General features: G+C 48.4%; 1 protein-coding gene across 3 annotated transcripts; it reads right to left on the bottom strand.

The window, feature by feature from the left end:
• Window positions 1-7,841: 7,841 nt before the first annotated feature.
• LOC123044749 (peptide-N(4)-(N-acetyl-beta-glucosaminyl)asparagine amidase) lies at window positions 7,842-23,396 on the bottom strand. Of its 3 annotated transcripts, none has more exons than XM_044467591.1 (17): window positions 23,133-23,396; window positions 22,876-23,043; window positions 22,619-22,789; window positions 20,719-20,820; window positions 20,540-20,626; window positions 20,224-20,306; window positions 12,965-13,078; window positions 12,018-12,072; window positions 11,836-11,922; window positions 11,177-11,232; window positions 11,035-11,094; window positions 10,835-10,922; window positions 9,948-10,682; window positions 9,813-9,873; window positions 9,258-9,360; window positions 8,187-8,318; window positions 7,842-8,085 (listed from the first exon to the last, which is right to left on the bottom strand). In XM_044467591.1, exons 1-17 carry the CDS (start codon window positions 23,268-23,270, stop codon window positions 7,995-7,997), a joined length of 2,331 nt encoding a protein of 776 aa, XP_044323526.1. In that variant the 5' UTR covers window positions 23,271-23,396; the 3' UTR covers window positions 7,842-7,994. The 3 variants fall into 3 exon arrangements, 2 of the variants coding, with proteins under 2 accessions (XP_044323526.1, XP_044323527.1); XM_044467592.1 differs by having other exon boundaries at window positions 22,891-23,043; XR_006420302.1 differs by lacking the exon at window positions 9,258-9,360.
• Between the last annotated feature and the right edge of the window lie 140 nt (window positions 23,397-23,536).

Genomic DNA, 23,536 nt, shown 5'->3' with positions numbered 1-23,536 from the left:
GCTCAAAATTGAGCGTATGTGGACAAAGCAAAGGGCCAGGGAGATGCGCGAGAATGTACCAAAGACGATGGACATGGTGCGCGGGTCAGACGCGTGCTCACCTCGCCGGAGTGAAGCCTGCAGCGGTGGTTGGGCTCGGTCCTCGTCGGAGTTGGGCGTCGAGAGGTCATGGGGCTCGCGGAGAATGTTTGGAGAGTTCACCGTGAAGCAGCGAGTCGAACGGTGGAAGTGGTGGGGCACGAGGGATTGCGGCTTGCCGGAATTGCGCCGGCGAGATCCTAGGTCAGTACACCGGAGTGGGGGTCGCGGCGGAGCAGCCTGGGGACAAGGGGTGCTACGGCCATGGGGCTTTGGGAGAGCGCGACGGGGTGGATTTATAGGACATGTAGGAAGGTCCTGGCGTGGCCGGAGTGCGCAAGTGGGGGTATCATGGGCGCGGGCGTGCGGTTGTGGCGACGTGGGCACATGAGCGGTTGCGGGAGGTGGGGGACGGTGCTGACACACGGGCCCAGGCGGTCGATGAGAGGAAGGAGAGAGAGGGGCGCGGGTGGGGTGCTGGGCTGGCTGGCTAGTTGGGCTATGGCCTGACTAGCTGGCTGGTTGGGCCCTTTTCTTTTCTTTTATTTTTTTGTTTCTGTTTTTTTTTTTGTTTCTGTTTTGTCTGTAAGTTCAAATAGGTTTTGAATTTGAATTTTCTTCAAACTAAAAACTTGCCCTAAAATCCAAATGGAATATTTATGACTATGCCAACATTTTGTATGGACATTTTGGACATATATTCCTGCACTTATATTTTCCTTTTGAATTTGAATTTGGTTTCAAAACCAATTGTGTTTCAAATCCAATTTAAAAAATTGGCAGAAGGTCAAACTCATTATTTGGACTTCAGAAATTCCTTTTCCTACCAAATAAATGCAAAGCCATTTTAAAATAATTTCCCTTGACTTTTTGAATTGATTTCAAAACAGATCCAACTCAATTCTTTTGGGAAAATTCATTTTTCTTTGAATACCATTCGGGTGTTTTTATGGATATCCTTACGCCCAAATAATATTTCAAGATGGTTTGGATTCTACCAATGGCTAGCTAGGTTTCAACTAGTTGCATTGGGATTTTAACCCTTCCTAAGCAAACAATCAAGAAAATCGAAGTTAATCACAAGCAATCCTAGGTATTCATGTGTTTTTCCTAGAAATTTTTTAATCCCCTATGAAATTTTTAACATACTAGATTTGGAAAAAAAATCTGGGATGTGACAGATCATCGAGGATAAGAGAGGATAGTCGCCTACAATATGGTACATGTGGAGACGGAAGATCAAGCAAACAGGATCCAGACATTCCTCGTAGCATATCACAGGATCGAAAAGCGAGAAGCTCATCACCCTCTCCAAGGTGAACTTGTTGAGCACATGTGGGTAATTCATGACACTTGATTGTTGTGCTTTCATTATGTTTTATTTGGACTTGTACGTCATTTGGACTGTATGTTGTGTTTAAATTTGAGGATTTAATTTGAAATGACGTTGAAATGTGTGCATTGGAAATATGAAGTTTTGAATTGATATGTTGTGCAAAAGTAGTTGAAAAGGGGTTTATATGCAAAAAATGAAAGAAATGGCAAAGGAGAAATTAGGAGTGGACTACATCGCCCAACATTTCCCTCCCCTGTTCCATGATTCTTAATTCTACGCATGTTCAAACCCACAGAAACATTGCCCAACATTTCCTAAGTTGTAGACGGACGGCGTACATGATTCATCGAATGTCTGCATGATGATACTAATGGACTCTGATAAGTGACATATGTATTGTACGAACACATGTCAACTTCAAGCGTTTTATATGACAAGTTTAGTGACGCAAGGATGGCAATTTTCTTTTCGGATGACAATTTTTGTTTTCTTTTTTGTTTTTCCTTTCAGATGGCAACTTTAGTTGTAAAAATGTCAGGGCCAGAAAGCTTCATACCACACGTGTGGCACTTATCATTTGGAAGACTAATTAAGTCTAACACAACTACTAAAGTAACAAGAGTTAGTGTGCTTTTGGGCGCGGACAGATGCGAATGCGTACGCCTCCATCCCTACCCCCTTGTACATGCGTCGTTCAGAGAGACACGAGCGCCCATTCCCTCGCCGACCGAAGCTAAAATTGTGCCTCAACGTGAATTTCTCCTTCCTCACCGTGATTGAACGAACGAACGTCATGCCTCGTGGTAGGTTTGACAGTTTGGCAATTTTACCGAAACCCCTTGCTGCTATTCATATAGCCAAGGAAGTTGTTATGACCGGCATATACAACAGCCTAGGCAGTTAGGGGCCTGGCCCAGTTATCTTATCGTTATCAGAGGCTTAGCCCAGTTATCGTATTTGGAGATTATATAAACTCATGCAAGGACTCATTTGAAGTTAAGCAGAACCAATCATATTTGCTCGGCTTCCTGAAGGGAGCCGGGAGACCTAACCCTAGCCGCCGCGTCCTGATCCCTTCCTCTCTCTCGCACACGTGACGACGGCGCCCCAGCGCCGGTGACCTCGCATTCCTCCTCGCCAAGCCCCCTTCCACCAGGGTCGCCTTTAGGAATTTGGGGGCCCGGGACGAAATACAAAATGGGGTCCTAAAATTTTGAAATTCGTGTAACTAAAGAAGTATCCAAAGAATATCTCACATTGCAGTGGCCAAATAATACCTCCTAGCTATCCAAGAAACACCTCATGCCAAAGCATATTTATAAATTTGGTCGACGGCACAATATATGTAGAACTGAAACTCGATGATTAAGGATCGAACCAAATAGATTAAACATGACAAAGAAACACAAATAATAATAAGGGGTACAAAAGAATACCAGACCAATAGTTTGCTTCATCCGTTCCCCCGTATATGTAGAAACTCCTGTTGTTGCAGGTCGCCAATGAAAATATGTCTTCATCTTATTTTCTTGTAGCATGAAATAAAATTGATATGAAAATGCATCGATTCGGGTTTCATCCATACATGCACACTTTTTTTTAGTTCTAAATTTCTCTGTAGTTAATTGTTCAAAGACATCAGTTTATAAATCAACACATACATCATGTCAGTTCAAACTTCCAATGCATCTTCTACTATTGTTGTTTGCCTCTCTCGGTCCAAGAAATCAGTAGATTACTGATTGATTAGTGGCCAAGGCGACGAGCAGTACCTGTGTTTCTCGGCTTTGGAGGGGCAGCAAGTGTTCGGAGACAAGGCCAGCGCCCAGCGACCAGGTGGAGGACGGGAATCACTACTGCTAGTGCAAGCACGGATCAGCTAGTAGGTGGAGCGGCCGCCTGCGGCGATCTGCAGCAGACCAGCACTGGTTGATTCATTGCACGGGGGCATGGGAGATCGCGCAAGAGAGGCGGCGCGCATGCTCGAGCGGGGGTCTGGGAGGGTCACGGCCTAGGGCTCAAGCTATAGCGGGCGCCATGCACAGGTAGTTTACTTCGCGTTTTCCTTTAATTGGGGGCCCCACAATTTTGGGGGGCCTGTGCAGTCGGCCACTTTGGCCCCCCTCATCAACGGGCCTGCCTTCCACCCCTCAACCTACAAGCTAGACCTGGTAGGATCCCATATCCTATCAATTTAGTATCAGGTGTCCCAAGCTCGATCATGTCCGCGCCACCGCTCACCCGCTCCCTTCCACTGCCGATTGCCTCCTCGTCGCCGACGACCGCCGCGGCCAGCACGCCGTCCCTGACCGGGCTGGTCTCCTCTGCCGCCTGGATGCCACCCACGCCCGTCCCCGTCGTGCTTACCCTGGAGGAGATGACGGCGGCGCTCCGGGACCTGACTCAAGGCGGTCCAGGGCATCCGCACCTTCCTCACGGGGCACTATGGGCTGCAGCCGCCCGCTCCCGTCGCCACCATCATGGGGCCGCAGCAGCTCCCGTGGTAGCCGCCACCACATGCGACCTCCATCGCATCCATCATGCCGCTGCCGCAACAGCAGCAACCGCCGCCACCGGCGATCTCGGGGCCGGGCCTTGCGTCGACGGCGCCCAGGGTGCCCATCCACTAGGTCCGTTTCCCCCCGTCGCCATCTCCTCTACCGGCCTGGCTTGCTGGGTCCATCGAGCCGATCTACACGATAGCCTGACGACAGCCGCATGTGCTGTCACCGCCGGTGCCGCCCCCGAACATGCAGTTCGGCGGGTCCTCGGGTGCCGCAGGTCCCTACAATGGTGTGGACGGGCCCCTTTTCCATGGTAGTACTCTGCAGCCTGCACACTCGGCGTTGTCGCCTTCACTGTTCCGCGCGGATGACACATACCCGCCCATCGTCCACGCGCAACCACCGCCGAGATTCTCCAAGCTGGAGTTCGCGACCTACGACTGCACCGTCGACCCCCTGAATTGGCTCAACCAATGCGACCAATTTTTCAGGGGGCCGCGCACTCTCGCGTCCGACCGCACCTGGATCGCCTCCTATCATCTACGAGGCGCCGCCCAGACGTGGTATTACGCCCTCGAGTAGGACAAGGGCGGCATGCCACCATGGGAGCATTTCTGCGATCTCTGCCTCTTGCGCTTTGGTCTGCCTATACACGGGAGCCATCTGGCGAAGCTTGGGCGCCTTCGGTTCCTCACCACAGTGCAAGACTTCGCCGACCGTTTCCAGGCACTAGCGTGCCACGCCCCCGATGTTTCGGCTCATCAGCGGGCTGAGCTCTTCGACGGCGGCCTACCGGACCACATCCGCGTAGACGTGGAGATGCGCGGGCTACAGGACCTCCAGATGGCCATGTACTACGCCCACGCTTTCGAGTGTCGTGAGGTGGCCATCCAGTAGGCGTCACCGCCCCGGGCCGCTGGGCCGCCACCCCGACCGAAAGTTCCCACGCAGGGTCGGCCTGCTCAGGCTTCCGCGGCGCCCCTCGCCGCAACCACGGCGCACCCGTTCCTCCGGCTCACCCCAGCCGAGCAACTCGAGCGTCGCCGCCAAGGGTTTTGCTTCAACTGCGACAAGCCCTACATGCCCGGCCATGTCTGCCCGCAACTCTTCTACCTGGAGGCTGCGGACTACATTGAGGAGGACACCGCCGTCGCCGGGCTCGGCGACCTGCCCGTCCCAGCTGGCGCGGAGGTGTTTGGTGCCCATTGATCACCTCGAGGAGCTACGCAAGCGCTTTTCCGCCTTCCACCTAGAGGACAAGCTGTTTGTGCATGCGAGGAGAAATGTTATGACCGACATATACTACAGTCCAGGCAGTTAGGGGCCTGGCCCAGTTATCTTATTATTATTAGGGGCTTAGCCCAGTTATCGTATTTGAAGATTATATAAACTCATGTAAGGACTCATTTGAAGTTAAGCAGAAGCAATCATATTTGCTCGGCTTCCTGAAGGGAGCCGGGAGACCTAACCCTAGCCGTCGCGTCCTACTCCCTCCCTCTCTCACGCACACGTGACGATGACGCCCCAGCGCCAGCGACCTCGCCTTCCTCCTCGCCAAGCCCCTTTCCACCCCTAAAACATACGAGCTAGACCTGGTAGGATACCATATCCTATCAGAAGTATTATCCATATGAGACACTTATGTTAGCATTAGGGAACAAGGGGTGTTTGTGCCGATGGGGTCAGGATCTTGAATGGGACGTTTCATTTTGGAGGCTCGAGGATATTGAAGGCCAACAGATGCACATAGCAACTCCAACAGGCCGACCCAAACGAACGGCGATTTTGTCCGCTTTTTGCCCGTTTGGGTCGGCCGCCCGCCCAGCGTCCGTCTTGTTTTAGATTTGGGTCGGCAGTGCGCCCAACGCGCCAACCCATATCTGCCGACGTGGCCGGCTGGCCGCCCTATTTCAACAAACAGGATTGGGGATTGTTTTGACAATAGTGGTCCACTGAAGATAGATACCGTCACCAAGGTAGTATCCTTTGTCGTAGTTGTGCCTGTTAACAGTAAAGTTCACCGGTGGGTTGTTGCCTTCGGCAAGCCTAGCGAACACCGGCGACCGCTGAAGCATGTTGATATCATTGTGTGATCTGGCCATGCCAAAGAAAGAGTGTCAGATCCAGAGATCTTGAGACACCACGGCCTCAAGTATGACAGTGCAAGCCCTGACATGGCCCTTATACTGCCCTTGCCAAGCAGAAGGGCAGTTCTTCCACTCACAATGCATGCATTCTATACTACCAAGTATCCCTGGGAAGCCCCTGCTGGCATTCATCGCCAACAAATGGGTTGTATCTTCAGCAGTCGGCTCTCTCTAAGTACTCGGGGCCAAACACAGCAATAACAGCCTTGCAGAACTTATACAGGGACTCTAGGCAAGTAGACTCGCTCATACGGACGTACTCGTCAATGAGATCACCGGGCACTTCGTATGCAAGCATTCGGATGGCGGCATTGTATTTGTGATAAGAGGAAAAACCAATCTTGCCAACGGCATCCTCTTTGCACTCGAAATAGTCATCATAGCCGACCACCCCCTCTCTATTACGGTTGGAAACATGCCTACTCATACGGAAAACGGCGGCGGAATTTCTGATGTTTGAACAACGGGTTTGTTGTATCAAAGTAGTCCTTCCAAAGAAGGAAATGTCTGCTCTCTCGGTTGCGATTCAACGCCGGAAGGTGGCCCGGAATGGAGCCACGGAACAATGCCCGTTGGTTGTTGAGGTGGTGATGGACCAACACGGCAGCCAATATCTCCTCCTCGTCATCGGAGGACGAATCGTCGGAGTCGCAAAGGAAATTTTGAAAAAAGAACTCGTCGGCGGAGTCCATTTTGTACCTTGGCAAACTATCGAACAAATGGCGGCAGTACATTTCTGATAAGAGGAGAAACTAATCTTTCCAACGGCATCCTCTTTGCACTCGAAGTAGTCATCGTAGCTGACCACCCCCTCTCTAATACGGTTGAAAAAATGCCTACTCATATGGAAACAACGACGGAATTTCTGATGTTTGAACAACGGATTTGTTGTATCAAAGTAATCCTTCCAAAGAAGGAAATGCCCGCTCTCCCGGTTGCGATACAACGCCGGAAGGTGGCCCGGAATGGAGCCACGGAACAACGGCCGCTGGCTATTGAGGTGGTGATGGACCAACACGGCAGCCAATATCTCCTCCTCGTCATCGGACGACGAATCGTCAGAGTCGCAAAGGAAATTGTGAAAAAGAAAACTCGTGGGCGGAATCCATTTTGTACCTTGGCAAACTATCGAACAGTTTGCGGGCATCGCGAAGAAGACGACCGGCGAAGGGAGTCGCGGTGCGCACGGACCAGCTAGTTGCCCTGCCGGCGTCCGACGAGCGTGCCGATGAGGGTCTGGCCGGGGACGGCGAGGCGGATGCTTGGTCGTGGGGGTGTCGGGGTGGGAAGCAGTCGGTTCCCAGCGGCAAGACGACAGTGGCAACGTCGAAGGTGGTAACGTTGCTCAGAGGATGTTGCGGGAGCCGACAGCTGGCAGAGTCACCGAAAAATGGGCGGCGGCGGCGACGAAGGAGGCGGGCATGGTTGTTGGATGTGGAAAGGCCAATGTGCCACCGACAAGCGGGCCCAGAGGGAGAAGGCGAGCACATGCGCGTCCGTCTCGTGTCCGCGCCGACGCAAATCCGGCTCAAAAATGAGCCGGAAATGGGTCATCCGCGGACGAAAAGCGGACACACGTCCGTTTGGGTCGGCGCATTGGGCTGACTTTTGTGTCCACGCCGACCCAAACGGACGCCAGCGGACGAAATGTGTCGCCCCGTTGGAGTTGCACTCATAGCGCATTTTTGACAAAGAGGGGGAATGACGAGATAGTCGAGGTGCCAACCCATAGTGGAGCTAGCGGGAGTAATGGCGATGCACAGGTGCTCACAGGGAGAAAGGAAAGGAACCTCTTCCAGAGTAGAAGCGGAATTTACAATCATCCAAGATAATCAGTACAATTATTGGTTGCATTTAATACTGGCCATGATATGTGCATGATTCGACAAGGTTTTGTTGGGTTTTGTACACACAAATTAACACCTGCGATCAGGCCATGTGTGTTTCCCCGTAGAAGTCGATGGATCCTATTTGAAACCTTGGATTGGCACTAGATTCTCTCCCACGTAGAAACCGAAATCTGGCAAAGGCAAGCAAAGCTTAGCTTATTTTTAGTCGCAAGAATAATATGCGTAGAATGCAGCATGACTATATCAGCCGATAATAAACCATAAAACCTACCGAAGTACACTTGCTTTGTATCTCTTGTCAACAGTAAATGATTTCCTACAGAAACGGCTGCCGAAGATTACAGAACTCCGAGCATCAATAGTATTCCAGGTAGACCCTTGGTCTGTGCTCCCTTCAAGGACCCTGCAATGCTACATTGTTAGTGACTTGCAGAATATTAACATTTCAAGACAAATTTTAGCATGGTCCCTCTTACCTCCCCCTTTCACACGAGAGGTAAGAGTGCATAATGATTTGAGTAAGCAGTGGTCTGATTAACTCTTACCTTCTTACCTCCCATGTGAAAAGAGGGGGTAAGAGGGAGCATGTTAAAATTACTCGCATTTCAAAGAAGGTTAAAAGCAGGCAAAGCTAGTGACATACTCCCTCAGGCAAAGCTAGTGACATACTCCCTCCGTCCCAAAATAACTGTCTCAAGCTTGGTACAAATTTGTACTAGAGCTAGTACAAAGTTGAGAGACTTATTTTGAGACGGAAGGAGTACTACTCTCTAGCAGGCAACTTCTATTAACAATATGAATAACTTGAGTAGCAAGTAACACCGTTCGCATAAAAACTAGTCCCTCTGTAACTTAACGTAAGAAGTTTTTTAACACTGTCATAGACTCTAAAAACATCTTATAAAAAGTTAGTACTAAAATTAACAATGTTGTCAGCGATACAGCAACTAAAATGGCAGGGAAATGTTCCATCACAGAATATCCAGAGGGGTAGGAACGGGAGGAGTATGGAAACAGAATGGATTATTCTCTGATTAACTGATAATAGATATGTGCCCTCCCTGTGGTGGCTGTCTCATCCCCTTAGCAGGCTATCTCCAACTTCTGTAAATAATATTCTTTACCTGGAATCTAATCCTAACAAATCCCCAGGAGATAAAGATGTTCAATTGAGATGCCCTGCCTTGGCCTGGTGTATCCCCTGTAGTTGTAGGGCTATAGGCCCATGACAGGCACTCATGAGTTATTTTACGCGCATACCATACAGCATAAGTTCGATGGTCATTATACAGAATAGAATCACATCAGACAGCCAAGGAACAGTTTTTTTTAGTAAATGTACCAGTCCATTGGATCCCTCTCGGGAGCATCATTAGCTGACATCAAATCATATGACTCCAACTCACAAGTTTGGCCACCATGTACCTTGTACATTAGCCAACATCCTGCAAATTGATTTTGCCATACAGCAAATCAATAAAATTCCCCAATCAATCAATCATAAGTAGTTGGAACAATTCAATAGCGTTCTTAAGCACAACATGAAAATTCTGCAGAACATCAGCTCGACAGTTGACCAGACACTACTGTCAAAAACTGGTTGGCTGCATATGACATGAAAATTGTGCTGGCTTTCTGTGGCCGTTGCTTTATAATCTAAAGCGGGGGGAAACCCTGTTTCGAAAAAAAATCACAGGAGTACAAACGAGAAAATATATGCTACTACCTCTGTAACTAAATATAGGATGTTTTTGCAGTTCAATTGAACTGAAATGCAAAAACGTCTTATATGTTAGCTTGAAAAACTATCTTATATTGTGGGACGGGTGGAGTAGTATTTTATAAAGAAAATGAATGATAAGATTGTGAACAAGTTATATTGGTAGCACCAAATTACCTTTGGCTCCATCAGGTTCTTCCCATTTGGACAAGCGAATGCCGTCAAAGGCTGCTGTTGCCTGAAATGATTTCAATATTTTAGGGCAAACCCTGATAAATGGATACATAAAAATGATTAATTTGCAACACATACAATTCCAATTGGGAGCTGCTCACTGCTTGCAAGGACTGAACCTGAACAGAGTCTATTGCCTCTTGGGAATTGATGACCTTTTGTGTAAAAGATACCGCTCTTATAGTTACTTAGTATCTCATCAACTGCATCTAGTGCTACTGGTAATGCTAAGGATGTATGTATTAGATTTCCATCTGTGGCCACGGATGGATCTCTAACAGTGTGTAACTCTGCTTTTAAAGAAATAGCAGAAAGCAACCTTTCAGCAGAGGGAAGTATCTCAAAAATTTGCTGCGATTTTTGATCTAATGCGACTCTCCTGCTTTTGAAGTTGGCATCTTTAAGATTTTGCATCAAGCTCCTCAATGTGACGATAACTTCAATGATTCTTTCATTAGGGATGTTATTATCACAAAAATGAGAAAGAATAGCTGAAAGAGCATCATGTATTTTTGAAACATGAGCATCCACACATCTCCGAATAGGACACGACGAGCAACTGAGTGAGTCTGCTTGGCCCAATTCTGACCTTGCTGCTCTCCATTCCGCAGAACCACTTTGCCTTCCAGGTAGAGATATGCTGTTGTTAACTTCAAGATAGGTAGCTTTACTAAGTTCCTCGGACTCTTTCCTGTCACGGTTTTCTAAGGCTAAGAGTTCATCACTTGACAATCCACTGCGACACTTTCTAGTTATATTCATCAGAATAGCTGAAACTGTATCCTCGGAGGTAATGGTCCGCCTAGAGAGAACCTGCAAATGTAAAGCCGCATGGCACATTAGGTAAAAATGAGAACAATTTCTTCAAAAACAACAAAGATCGTTCCCAACACACACGCGCGCGCGCGCGCCAATACAGCCCCCCTACCCCCAACGCAGCCCCTAACCAAGCAAGAAAATTCTACCTCATGCCACTTTCTGGTGTAGCGTTTTGTTATATCATGTACTCCATCTTTTGAGATACCAATTGCATAATCTAATTTCTTGTTCCACCTAGAAAATCGATACAACACAACATCAATATGAAGTGAAATTAGACAAACTATTAGATGAATTATGTGTCAAAATAATATGCAGAAATCAGTTGAGTAGGATTGTATTTTACCCTTTCTCATACAGCAAGGGATTATCATAGACTCCTTCGCATGGATCTAAGTGAATCCATCTAAACATTCCAGAACTGTGGCATTAATAAAAATGGAAATAAAATACTGCATTTGAAGCAGTGGTGGATAGGTCATACTAACCTCCCATAGAGGTTTGAAAAACATTCTGTCCAAACATGATCAGTGAAATCCAGAATCTGTAAAGTAAAGAATAGGCATGTTCAGTTGTTGACCACAGTAGAATAAAAAATTTAGGGATTCATTTGCTAAAAACAGAATTGTAGCAGAACTTAAATTGCCTTTGTAAAGAAGCATATTTATTGAACTACACTAAGAGCAAAGACCAGTCAAGGCAGCAATATGGCGATTGGACGAGCACTCCAATAAGTGGTTTTTGGAGAAAACAAAGCAACTGAATGATGAAAAAGAATACTCACAAGAAGCAGAGACTGGAACCTTTTCAAGAGATATAATCAGTTACGAATCTAGTCTAGCATTCAGTATTTTTTTTGACCAGGTAGTGTTCAGAACTTCAGTGTCTCATATAATCATAATATTAGCACATGTTATTTCAATGATTAATTGAGTGGGAAATCCAACCAATTGTTTCATACTAACAATTCAGTAACTGAATAATGTTGACATTTGATAATTCTGCATTCAACTAAACCACCGAATATGAATGAATATGCCAGATACGGAAGGCCGTCAAACCATTTGACAAATGTGGAATCACTTACAGTGAAGGAAACCATAATCATTACTGAAGCTAATACGATTATGAGCATTATGAAACTAACCAAACGAGCTTCATATCCAAAAACCCGACAGTAGAATGTGAAGCAATTCGCCCATTCTCCACAGCGTCCTTTCCTAGTTTGTATAAGCTTACAAAAAAGCGACAAATGTTAATTTCCAGCTTGGTTTAAAAAATACACACCCACTACCAGGATCACAGGAGGCTAGGACAGCTTACTCATACCTTATGCGGATCATTGTACCTTGGGAAACGGGTGATGCTCGAACAATGGTTGCACCTAAAAATAGTATATATAGGCAAATGAAGTTGTAAAAGTACTGACAGTACAGCACCAGGTGCGAGGAGATGAAGTATTAAAAGGATAGAAGTACAGTTCTGGTATGTAGGATCTTATAATACTACAGCGCTGTGGGGCCATTCCAGAGCTCTAACTAGCATCTTATCGTGCTCATAAAATATAAAAATACTGATCATGTCAACCTGCAAATGATCCTGCCTAGGATCCTGATCCAGATCCTGACAACCATGGTTATTCAGATAGAGATGACACACAGAAGCGCAAAAAGAATTTGTCTTATGCTGCAGGAACAGTTGCAGGGTACATAATTTCCCGGAATTATACTTGACAGACAATGAACATGAAGGTGATGAGAGCACACCAAAATAAGATAGCATATGTAACCAAGGGGTAACTTGGGTAGGCCTTTAGGTGAGATCTAGCAGAGCACAAGATGCATCTACCCGTGATACGAAATTTCAGATCCAAATTTGGTCCACACATTAGATCCTGCTGCAGACAGGAGCAAATTTAAATCGACAGCTTCCAATTACATTCAAAGCAGAATTTTTCCTTTTCATTTCTGGACGTGTGGGTAAAAAGTTTATCAGAAAATGTGTAGCAAGGTAAATGCATAGCACGTGAATGCTATTAGAGAACTCCAGAATTTTTCATAACTTTTGTTCCTCCAAAATAAGTGGTATCACATCTCACCCAAAAAGATGAACCTAGCCAAATTGCTAGTACATAAATAACCAGGCTTCAAGATGTGGAATTGTCATTTACTTGGATATCAATTTTGCAAGTTGTTGAAGGAAACATGACCGTTCTAAAAATAAATTTGAATTAAGATAGCAGAAGTCCAACTAAATAAAATTCTACTGAATGCTACCTATAGATCTCGACACGGGAGGCACCGAATTCAATTTCTGAGGGAAGTGGGTTTCCCATTCCAACCATAGATGTTTCACGGTCACAGATGTCACAAGCTGGTGCATTAACCCATCTGCAAGGACAAGGATCACTGTTAACCAATATGCAACATAAGCATCATTGTTAACCCATTTGCAAAGATAAGCATCAACGTTAAAAGATGAAGTGTATATGAGTTCTATCTTAAGCTGTTCAACCTGTATGGTGTGTACTGAGTGACGTGGAAGTATAGAAATCGAAACAAAAATACCACTGATAATACCATAATAAGGCTCGATGAAGTTCAAAAAGATAGTGTTTAATCTCTATGTTCCACGGGCTCAAGTGAAGCCATGCAAGTACCACTGGATATTTGTTATGGACATACTAATCACTGAGGCATTTTGCTTTGCTTGACTTCTTTGACAACACTGTTCGATGTTCCAAATAGCATTACTTTTTAGAAACTAAATTCAAGGTTCTTCTATATCTTTCCCTAATAATAATAAAGCACGGATTGACTCTGTCGGGTTCACCGTCATACTATTTTATAAAAAAGACCCTGCTATTTTATGTAATTAACCCGCAGGTTATGTCTAAGTGGTAGAAAAACGTTTCAATTTTTTTGTAATGAGAGAAAAAATGTGCGCCGATGGGGAATCGAACTCAGCACCACGGCCTCAATCATAAGCTCGCAAACCAACTAAGCCAGCTAAGGATCATGCATAGATACATATTCTACGTAATTTAAGCGGGGCATGGATCTGTGTTTGACAGGACTTGGGCCAAAAACACTGCCCCTTTTCGACAGAAAATACGGCCCAAATGACACGCCGTTGGAGGCCTGCCTGTCCGATCGAATTGGGCCTGCTAAATGATCCAAAAAATGATTTGTCCTGTGAAGGAATCGATCATGATCAGCCCCTAACGTCCAAGGGTCACAACCCACTGAGGTAACATATACCCCTAAAAAAACTGAGGTAACATATAACTTCACGAGAAGTTCTGGTTCATTTTGCACTTGAATAGTCCCACCTCGCTTTTTTACATTGAATTTCATCAATTCATACACGTTCCAAGTTGCTCTGATCCACGAGCGGAATCGGGAGTCAACAAACAAAGAATGAGAACAGATCTTTAAAAATCACATGAAGAAATTAAAGGAAATATGATATGATTCCCAGGATTGAGGGCTGCCATGCATTCCTAAAGAAGGAAGCTGCACCCGATTGATTGGGCACTGATCACATGAAATTTTTTAAGGAAATATGAATCGCACTAATCGCATCGGAGGACCTAACTAAAGGAGACAACAATTTGAGGATTAATTAACCCCAACAGTGTGGGGCTGCATAGATTTTTAGCAGCAGCGGGCATGGATTTTAATTGTGCCATTTTTTTTCCTCATTGTATTTGCATATACAATTCTTACTAAACCCGCGCTAATTTTTTCTTCAGTTACAACGGATGACATGTGATGTGTTGCTTGCACTTACTGTCCTTACCAAATTTGAGACAATTTTAATTTCTCTCATTGTAACACACTGGAAGTTATGTTTACACATACAATCCTTACTATATTCACGTTAATTTTTTCTCCCGTTGCAACGCACGGGCATTTTTGCTAGTAATCTAAAATGGCAAAAGCAATGCCATAGAATATATATATGATAGCTGTCACGTGGGTTGGCCACCCACATGCTATCTTGGGCTCCAGTTAAGGGATATATGGATATATTCCTGTTCTTTTAAGTTAGGAATCGTACCATTTAATAAACTAATTATAAAGAAGATATTAGTTTGCTACCTAGGTTTGAGTTGTTGGGCCTCTATATATAAGGATGACCTCTCGAAATGAATTAATCAAGCAAGAAGAGTTACGATCTATCTCACATCTACTTCATACTCGTAATCCCTAATCTAAACCCTCTTATCAGTTAGCTAATGTTAGATGTGTATAGTCCCTTTTCGGTATATCCCCGTTGTATAAGGGGTTTTCTGCACTTTGACACACATGTATATGTATTGGCCTTTGGCCCTCAGTAAAGTCAGTTGCTCATTTATCCAACATGGTATCAGATGCTAGGTTTGCCTCCCTCTCTCGCACGACGCAACTCCGTGCGCTCCCCTCCTAGCCTCCCTCGAATCCTGCCGTTCCAGCCCACTCCGTTGCTGGCTGGCCGGATCAGGCACCTGTCCCTGCCGCCTGCCCGGACCAGGCCCTCCTGCTGCGCCCGGAGCTCCTCTTCTCCGGCCGCGCCGCCCACGCTCCTGGTCCTCCTGGCCGCCGGCGCCCCCGCTGCTGCCCGGCCGCTGCTCCCCGCGGCTGCCTGCTCCAGGCCCTTGCCCGTTCACGCGGGGACTCCGCCCCGGCTCCGGATCGAGCCAGGCCGCCGGGCAAGCCCCGCCCGCTCAATCCCCGCGGTCCCGCTCGCTCGATCCCCGCTCCAAATCAAGCCAGGACGCCGGGCCTCCCCGTCTCGCTCGTTCCCCCTGCTTCGGGCCGAGCGAAGCTCAAGCCGCCCGCCCTCGCGCTTCTGATCGAGCGGGATTCCCTCGCTCGTCCTCCAGCCCGATCCCAATCCGGGCCTCTTCAGAGAGTTGACCAAAAAAAAACAGAGGAGACAACAGAGTCCCCTCATGTCTTCTTCGGGCTATGTTGCTGTTCCACGGTGCTCAGTGATCTTCGATGGCACCAACTATGCTGAGTTTGTGGGATTCATGCGCATCCACATGCGTGGTCTTCTTCTCTGGGGTGTTCTTTCTGGCGAGGTTCCCTGCCCGCCATGCCCCGTTGCGCCTGTGGCTCCAATCCCGCCGGTGCCGCCGGTACTTGCTCCTGAGGCTTCTCAGGCCGACCGGGACGCCGCTAAGGCCCTTGATGATGCGGCAGTTGATGCCTATGATCAGCAGGTATCTGCTTACTCCAATGCTCTTTCGGCGTACCGGGATGATCTGTCTGCTTACACTCAATGGTGCAATGATGATGCTCGTGCTGCTGCTGTTCTTACTGCCAGTGTCCTTCCTCAGTTTGCTTCGGAATTCATGGGACTTGGCACAATTGCAGCGATGTGGTCTTACCTTTGTCAGCGCTATCAGCCCTCTGGTGATGCTCTCTATCTCTCCGTGGTACGTCAGGAGCACGCCCTCCAGCAAGGTGATTCCTCTGTTGATGAGTTCTATTCACAGTGCTCTGCCATCTGGCGTCAGCTTGACTCTCTTCGGACAGTTGTTTGTGGCACCTGTCGTTGCTGTCAGACTACTCGGTCTGATCTGGAGTTTCAGCGGGTCCATGAGTTCTTATCTCGTCTCCGCTCTGAGTTTGAGCCCAGACGTGCACATTTGCTTGCTCGTGGTCGTGTTCCCATCTCGGAGGTACTTGCTGAGCTTCGTGCTGAGGAGACCCGCCTTCGCTCTGCTGGTTTGCTGGTGGTCCCGTCTGTGTTGGCTGCTCGGGCTCCTGTGTCGTCTGCTCGGCTCACCGCTCCACCGCTCCTCCCCACACCTTCAGGGGGGTGAGTCGCCCTGCTTACACTGAGAGGGGCCGGTCGCGCCGTGATACCTTCTGTGGCTACTGCTCTCGGCCCGGTCACCCAGAGTCTGATTGCCGTGAGAAGAAGCGAGACCAGCGGCGCTCCTCTTCCAATGGGACTCTTGGATCTTCCTCGACTCCATCACTCACTGACCAGGACATTGTGAGGCTCAAACGCCTCCTGGCTTCCTCAGGCTCTACGTCGACTGGTTCAGCTGTTGCTGTGACTGCAGCCACCTCTCCACCACCGCAGGCATCTACACAGTCAGGTACATCTTCATGGGTTTTGGATTCTGGAGCCTCCTTCCACATGTCTTCTGATTCTTCTGTGTTGTCTTCTCTCCGACCTCTTGATTCGCCTGTTAATGTTCTTACCGCCGATGGCACACCTCTTCCTGTTGCTAGTCGAGGCGTTCTTTCCACTCCCTCCTTTTCTGTTTCTGGTGTCTCGCATGTTCCTCGTCTTACCATGAATCTGTTTTCCGCTGCTCAACTTACTGATTCTGGTTGTCGTGTCTTCTTGATACCGACTCTTGCTCCATTCAGGATCGACGCACCAAGGCTTTGGTTGGTGCTGGCCCTCGGCGCCGTGAGTCAGAGGGCCTTTGGGAGGTTGACTGGCTTCGTGTTCCTTCCGCTGCCACCACTCTTGCCAGCTCCCATGCTCTTGCTGCCTCTTCGTCTGCGTCCTTCCAGCAGTGGCATCATCGCCTTGGTCACATCTGTGGCTCTCGCTTGTCTTCTTTAGTTCGTCAGGGCCTCTTAGGGTCTGTATCTGGAGATGTCTCCTTACATTGTAATGGTTGCAGACTTGGCAAACAGACTCAGTTACCTTACCCTACTAGTGAGTCTGTATCTCAGCGTCCGTTTGACTTAGTGCATTCTGATGTCTGGGGTCCTGCTCCCTTTGATTCGAAAGGTGGTCATCGCTATTATATCTTGTTTATTGATGATTTCTCTCGCTACACTTGGCTCTACTTCATGAAATCTCGTAGCGAGGTTCTCTCTATATACAAACGTTTTGCTGCCATGGTTCACACCCAGTTTTCCACGCCCATTCGCACTTTTCGTGCTGACTCCGCTGGTGAGTTTATCTCCCAGCTGTTGCGTGGTTTTCTTGCGGAACAGGGTACTCTTGCCCAGTTCTCGTGTCCTGGTGCTCATGCTCAGAATGGCGTTGCTGAACGTAAGCATCGTCATCTACTTGAGACGGCTCGTGCTCTGTTGATTGCCGCTTCTCTTCCACCCCACTTTTGGGCTGAGGCTGTTTCTGCATCCACCTACCTCATCAACATACAGCCATCGACTGCTCTGCAGGGTGGTATCCCTATCGAGTGTCTCACTGGTCGCTCTCCTGACTACTCCGCTCTTCGTATGTTTGGATGTGTGTTATGTCCTTGCCCCGCGAGAACGCACCAAACTGACTGCTCAATCGGTTGAGTGTGTGTTTCTTGGCTACAATGATGAGCATAAGGGCTATCGCTGCTGGGATCCTGTTGGTCGTCGTTTGCGCATCTCGCGTGATGTGACCTTTGACGAGTCTCGCTCTTACTACCCACGTCCTTCTACCTCGAGCTTCTCTGTGGATGATCTTTCCTTCCTTCTTCCTGATACACCCCGCTATGTGCCTCCTCATGTCTTTCCTCCTCCGCCTGCACCTCTCCTTCCTTCTCCTTCACCTCCGACCCCGTCTTCTCCCTCCTCCACCTTCACCCCTCCCCCCTTCTCTCTAGTCTGTCGCCCTCTCTCACCATTTCCTCTCCACTATACTCGACGTCCTCATACTGAGGATATTGCCTCTGACGAGCCTTCCACCTCCTCGGGTGCACCTCCTCTTACATCCCCTCCGGCTCATAACCTCCGTGCTCGGCCTCGCCCTCCGCCTGATCGCTACTCCCCTGATCGGTACGGCCTCTCTGTTTTGACTGAGCCCACTTTCTATCGCACTGCCATGACTCAGCCTGAATGGCAGCTTGCGATGGCCGAGGAGCTTGCTGCCCTTGAGCGCTCTGGCACATGGGATCTCGTTCCCCTCCCTTCCAGTGTCCGTCCCATCACCTGTAAGTGGGTCTACAAGATTAAGACTCGCTCTGATGGTTCTCTTGAGCGCTACAAAGCTCGTCTTGTGGCCCGTGGATTTCAGCAGGAGCAGGGGCGCGATTATGATGAGACTTTCGCTCCTGTGGCCCACATGACCACTGTCCGCACTCTTCTTGCTGTGGCTTCTGTTTGTCAGTGGTCTATCTCCCAACTTGATGTTCAGAACGCTTTTCTCAATGGTGAGTTGCGTGAGGAGGTTTATATGCAGCCACCACCGGGGTACTATGCTCCTGATGGTATGGTCTGTAGGCTTCGCCGCTCTCTATGGTCTCAAACAGTCCCCTCGCGCCTGGTTTGAGCGCTTCGCATCTGTGGTGACCGCGGCTGGTTTCTTGCCCAGTGACCATGATCCCGCGCTGTTTGTTCACATGTCTCCTCGTGGTCGGACTCTTCTCCTTCTCTATGTTGATGACATGATCATCACTGGTGACGACACTGATTACATTGCCTTTGTTAAGGCCCGTCTTCACGAGCAGTTCCTCATGACTGATCTTGGTCCTCTTCGCTATTTTCTTGGGATTGAGATCTCCTCCACCTCTGATGGATTCTACATCTCTCAAGAGAAATACATTCAGGATCTTCTTGCTCGCGCTGCTCTCAGTGATGACCGCACTGTTGTGACTCCTATGGAGCTCAACGTTCAGCTTCGTGCCTCTGATGGTGACCCTCTTCCTAATCCCACTCGCTATCGTCACCTCGTTGGTAGCCTTGTCTATCTTGCTGTTACGCGTCCTGACATCTCCTATCCCGTTCACATCCTGAGTCAGTTTGTTTCAGCCCCCACCTCTGTCCACTATAGTCACCTTCTTCGTGTTCTACGATATCTTCGTGGCACGATCTCTCAGCGCCTTTTCTTTCCTCGCTCCAGTTCTCTTGAGCTCCAGGCTTACTCCGATGCTACCTGGGCTAGCGATCCCTCTGATCGACGCTCGCTGTCTGCCTACTGTGTCTTTCTTGGTGGCTCTCTGATTGCCTGGAAGACAAAGAAACAGACTGCAGTTTCTCGCTCGAGTACGGAGGCTGAGTTGCGAGCCATGGCTATGTTGACGGCTGAGGTGATCTGGTTGTGATGGTTACTTGAGGATATTGGTGTGTTGGCTACTACCTCGACTCCCTTACTGTCAGACAGTACTGGTGCTATCAGTATTGCGCGTGACCCGGTGAAGCATGAGCTCACCAAGCACATCGGTGTGGATGCCCACTTTGTGCGTGCTGCTGTGCAGGATCAGACTCTCGCTCTTCACTATGTGCCCTCGGAGTTACAGTTGGCTGACTTCTTCACAAAGGCACAGACTCGAGCGCAGCATACCTTTTTCCTCTCCAAACTCAGTGTTGTTGATCCACCATGAGTTTGAGGGGGGGTGTTAGATGTGTATAGTCCCTTTTCGGTATATCCCCGTTGTATAAGGGGTTTTCTGCACTTTGACACACATGTATATGTACTGGCCTTTGGCCCTCAGTAAAGTCAGTTGCTCATTTATCCAACAGCTAACACCCGGCGATCCTCCCAGCGGTAATTACTCTCATGAAACCATATCAGACACAAGACACTAATCATCTGCAGAAAGAAATAACCAAAAAAAGAGTCATGAGAATGTTTCAATAACCTGAATGATTGCTTAAACCAGAAAAGCAATTGCAACAGAAAGGCATGATCCTCTTCATTTTTCGAAGGACTGAAGATCCCTTCCTACGAAAGAATCTTGTATGAGAATTTCTGACAAGACATCCCTTCAAACATAGAACTTGATATAGCAATCCACACCATTACGACAACAAAAATATCCAGACGCAGTCATGGTGTTAAAATTTATAATAGTAAAATACGACAACTTCCTATGGAGCCAAACTTGTACCAGAAAACATAGTTCTATAGAAATATAGAGAACATCAAGACAAAAAAAAAAGGTAACTAACAGAAACCTTGGCCAGTGAAATCAGCGCCTTCTCCTTAAGTTCATCTACAGGAACCGTTTTCAGAGCTGATTCCTGACGCACCGGATCCTCGTACTACATCCAAAATGAGTGTCAGCAAACAAGAACCAGAAACAACCACAATATTAAGGAATGCTTTGCACATGAAAAGTATTCCAATTACATACCTTCAGAACCTGGCGCATGTATGGCTCAACTCTTTCTCTGAAAACCTCTCCTCCGTCACTTTGTATGCTGTACTGTTGCAGTAGAAGTGCCTCTTCTTCCTCCTAAGAAAAAATCAGTAAGCATAGTTATATATAAGTGCCCTTTGGTTCAAAGGAATGAAAGAACTTCCCAAATTCCTACGGACTGCTTTCCTACACCCAAAATCTATAGAATCATCGCAAAGAGCTACGAAGCACCGATACGTGCAAAACCTGTGTATCCCCGTCCTGTACGTCACCGATGCGGCGATAAGCATGATACCGCAGCGATATGCGTATCCCTGGGGTATCGTGATTTTCGATTTAAGACAAAAGAAAAAAAGTGCCGATACGCCGCCAACACGTCAGCGACACAGGAAGCCCAGTAAAAGCCCACTCCAGCACTCGCAAAGTCATAACCCTAAACAGCCAGCACTCTCTCTCGCAGTTTGTTGTGCAGCAGATTGGATCGAGGATTCAGGTGCGACCGCACGAGTGCGCCGCCGAGTTGCTACCACCGCCGCCACTGCCTGGATTCTGTTGCAGTCATCTGGACTCGCCTCGCCGCTCCGTGGACTCGTCTCGCTGCCGCCTGTTGGCCGTCACCAGCAAGGTGCCCCCCCCCCCCCCCCGCCCCTTCCGTGGTGTCTGGTCCTCCCACTCTTGCTGGCTTGCTGCGTACTGATTCTGTGTGTGCTTCCTGCCGAGTGCGTGCGTGCTGGCTGTGTGTGTGCTTGCTGCGGCGTGCGTTCGTGCTTGGTGTGTCTGTCTGCGTACTTGTTCTGTACTTGTGTGCGTGCTTGCTAGCTGCAGCTGGGCACTGGGTGCTGGCCTCTGCTGTATCAACTATGATTTGCTGCTGACCTGCTGATGTTGCAGCTAGTGCTAGGGAGTGAAATACTGACAATGACATCTGCAGGCCAATCTTCAGTTGAGAGGCTGGGAAGCATCAAGCATGTATCATTGGGTAAGCAAGCTACGAGCCAACGTCTTTACTGTTTTCAGCTTTTCATGCTCAAGTGTTATGTATATTTCAAATTCTAATACTAGCATATGATGTATTTTGCAAGTACCATGAGGATTCAGTAAATTGATGATCATTCAGTCATCGAGACGAGGACTTGATGAAACGAGGCATGGATGCAACTTATGGGGCAGTATTTTGATCTCATCTCATGCATTTAATTATTCTTTGTCTTTATAACATGCCATTTTATTAATTATTTATCTATACTCGCCGCATCGCCGTATTGCTGTTTCTGGAAATTGCCTTATCCCGTATCCCCGTACCCATATCGCCATATCCATGTCGTCATGTCAGTGCTTCGTAGGCGAAGAGGGTAGCCCTCTTGGAAAATGTGTTTATCATGTGGAGCAATCAAACAACTTCTATTACCAATTCCAGTGTTTCCAATTCCTGTATGATTTAGCATGTCATGACTCATGACATCCTATTCCTATGTTCAAAAGGGGATCGATGTTTGGATTTCCTTCTCTCTCTCTTTTCCCCTAGGTGAAGTACTCAAGTATTTAAACAAGGGATGCAATTGTTTGCTGCCCTCAAACTACATTTATGCAAGTTTGAACAGATGCAGGTATGAAAATCGAGCATAGCTCTTGCCCTTTTCACTGCCCAATCAAACAGAAATGATCTTTAACAAATGTAAACAGTACAAGACCTGCCGATACCATCCAAACTGCAATGCGGTAAAATGCAGTGCCCATGTTTCACCCTAGTCCAACCCAAACTCCAAACTCCAAAGCCATCGCGTGAACTAGATTACCAGATCAATTTGCACACTGACCAGGACCAACCCTTGGACCAATTCCATGCCGCACTAGACCATCCGATACAGCCAGGGATGTCATAACGAAACCGCACCTGAATCATCATCGCGAGCTCCTCGTCGGACTTCTTCTGCGCCCTCACAGCTGCAGCCGCAGCTGCGTCCACGTCACCCCCCTCGCCGACGGGGACGAGGCGGAGGACCTCAGAAATGGACTCGAGGTCGGTGCCGTCGTCGACCACGGAGCCATCCGCCTCCACCTTGATCTGCACGGGCACTACGCCGGATCAGAGTACAGCGGAGCCAAAACACCCGGATGATCGCGGGGTGTGAGTGGTCTGGGAAACTGCACCTCAATCAACCTCACCAGTTCCTCGTCGGACTTCTCCTGCGCCGGCGCCGCCGCCGAAGCCGCGTCCGCGTCCTCCCCCTCGTAAATGGACATGAGGCACAGGCCCTCGGGAATTGACTCGAGGTCGGTGCCGTCGTCGACCACGGAGCCATCCGCTTCCACTACGATCTGCACGGGCACCACGCCGGATCAGCGAACAGCAGAGCGAAAGCACCCGGATGATCGCGGAGTGTGTGTCGTCGGGGCGGGGATCGAACCTTCTGGAGGTCGGGCGGGACGGAGGTGAGCGAGAAGATCTGAAACCGGAGGACGTCGAGTCCGTCTTCCGTGTCGTACTCGACCGTGTGCTCCTCGTCGGCGGGGACCTGCCGGACTACGAACCTGCGAGCCACCATGGCGTTCTCTCTCCGTGGACCAGGTCGCGGCGTAGTCCACTATCAAGGCCTCAAAAGGTTTGCGTGACAGGTGGGACGAAAGGCAATGGCCGAAGAGCAACTCCAACGGGGCGGTCCAAACGGACCGAGATTTCCTCCCCTTTTTGTACATTTGGGTCGGCCGGCCGCCCGGCGTCCGCCCTGTTTTAAATGCAGGACACCCAACGCGCCGACTCATATGTGCCGGCGTGGTTGTCTGGACCTTCATTTTTTCATGATTGCAAAGT

This window comes from Triticum aestivum, chromosome 2B, assembly GCF_018294505.1.
Source record: "Triticum aestivum cultivar Chinese Spring chromosome 2B, IWGSC CS RefSeq v2.1, whole genome shotgun sequence".
NCBI lineage: Eukaryota > Viridiplantae > Streptophyta > Magnoliopsida > Poales > Poaceae > Triticum > Triticum aestivum.
This window is presented reverse-complemented; position numbering and strand designations above follow the sequence as displayed.

Excerpts from the sequence above, each read along its gene's own strand:
- LOC123044749 (XM_044467591.1), bottom strand. The coding sequence starts at position 23,270 with ATGGTGGCTCGCAGGTTCGTAGTCCGGCAGGTCCCCGCCGACGAGGAG. Across the intron at positions 22,790-22,875 it reads AACTGGTGAGGTTGATTGAG|ATCAAGGTGGAGGCGGATGG; the intron begins GTGCAGTTTCCC and ends GTGCCCGTGCAG. Across the intron at positions 10,923-11,034 it reads CCCTTGCTGTATGAGAAAGG|GTGGAACAAGAAATTAGATT; the intron begins GTAAAATACAAT and ends TCGATTTTCTAG.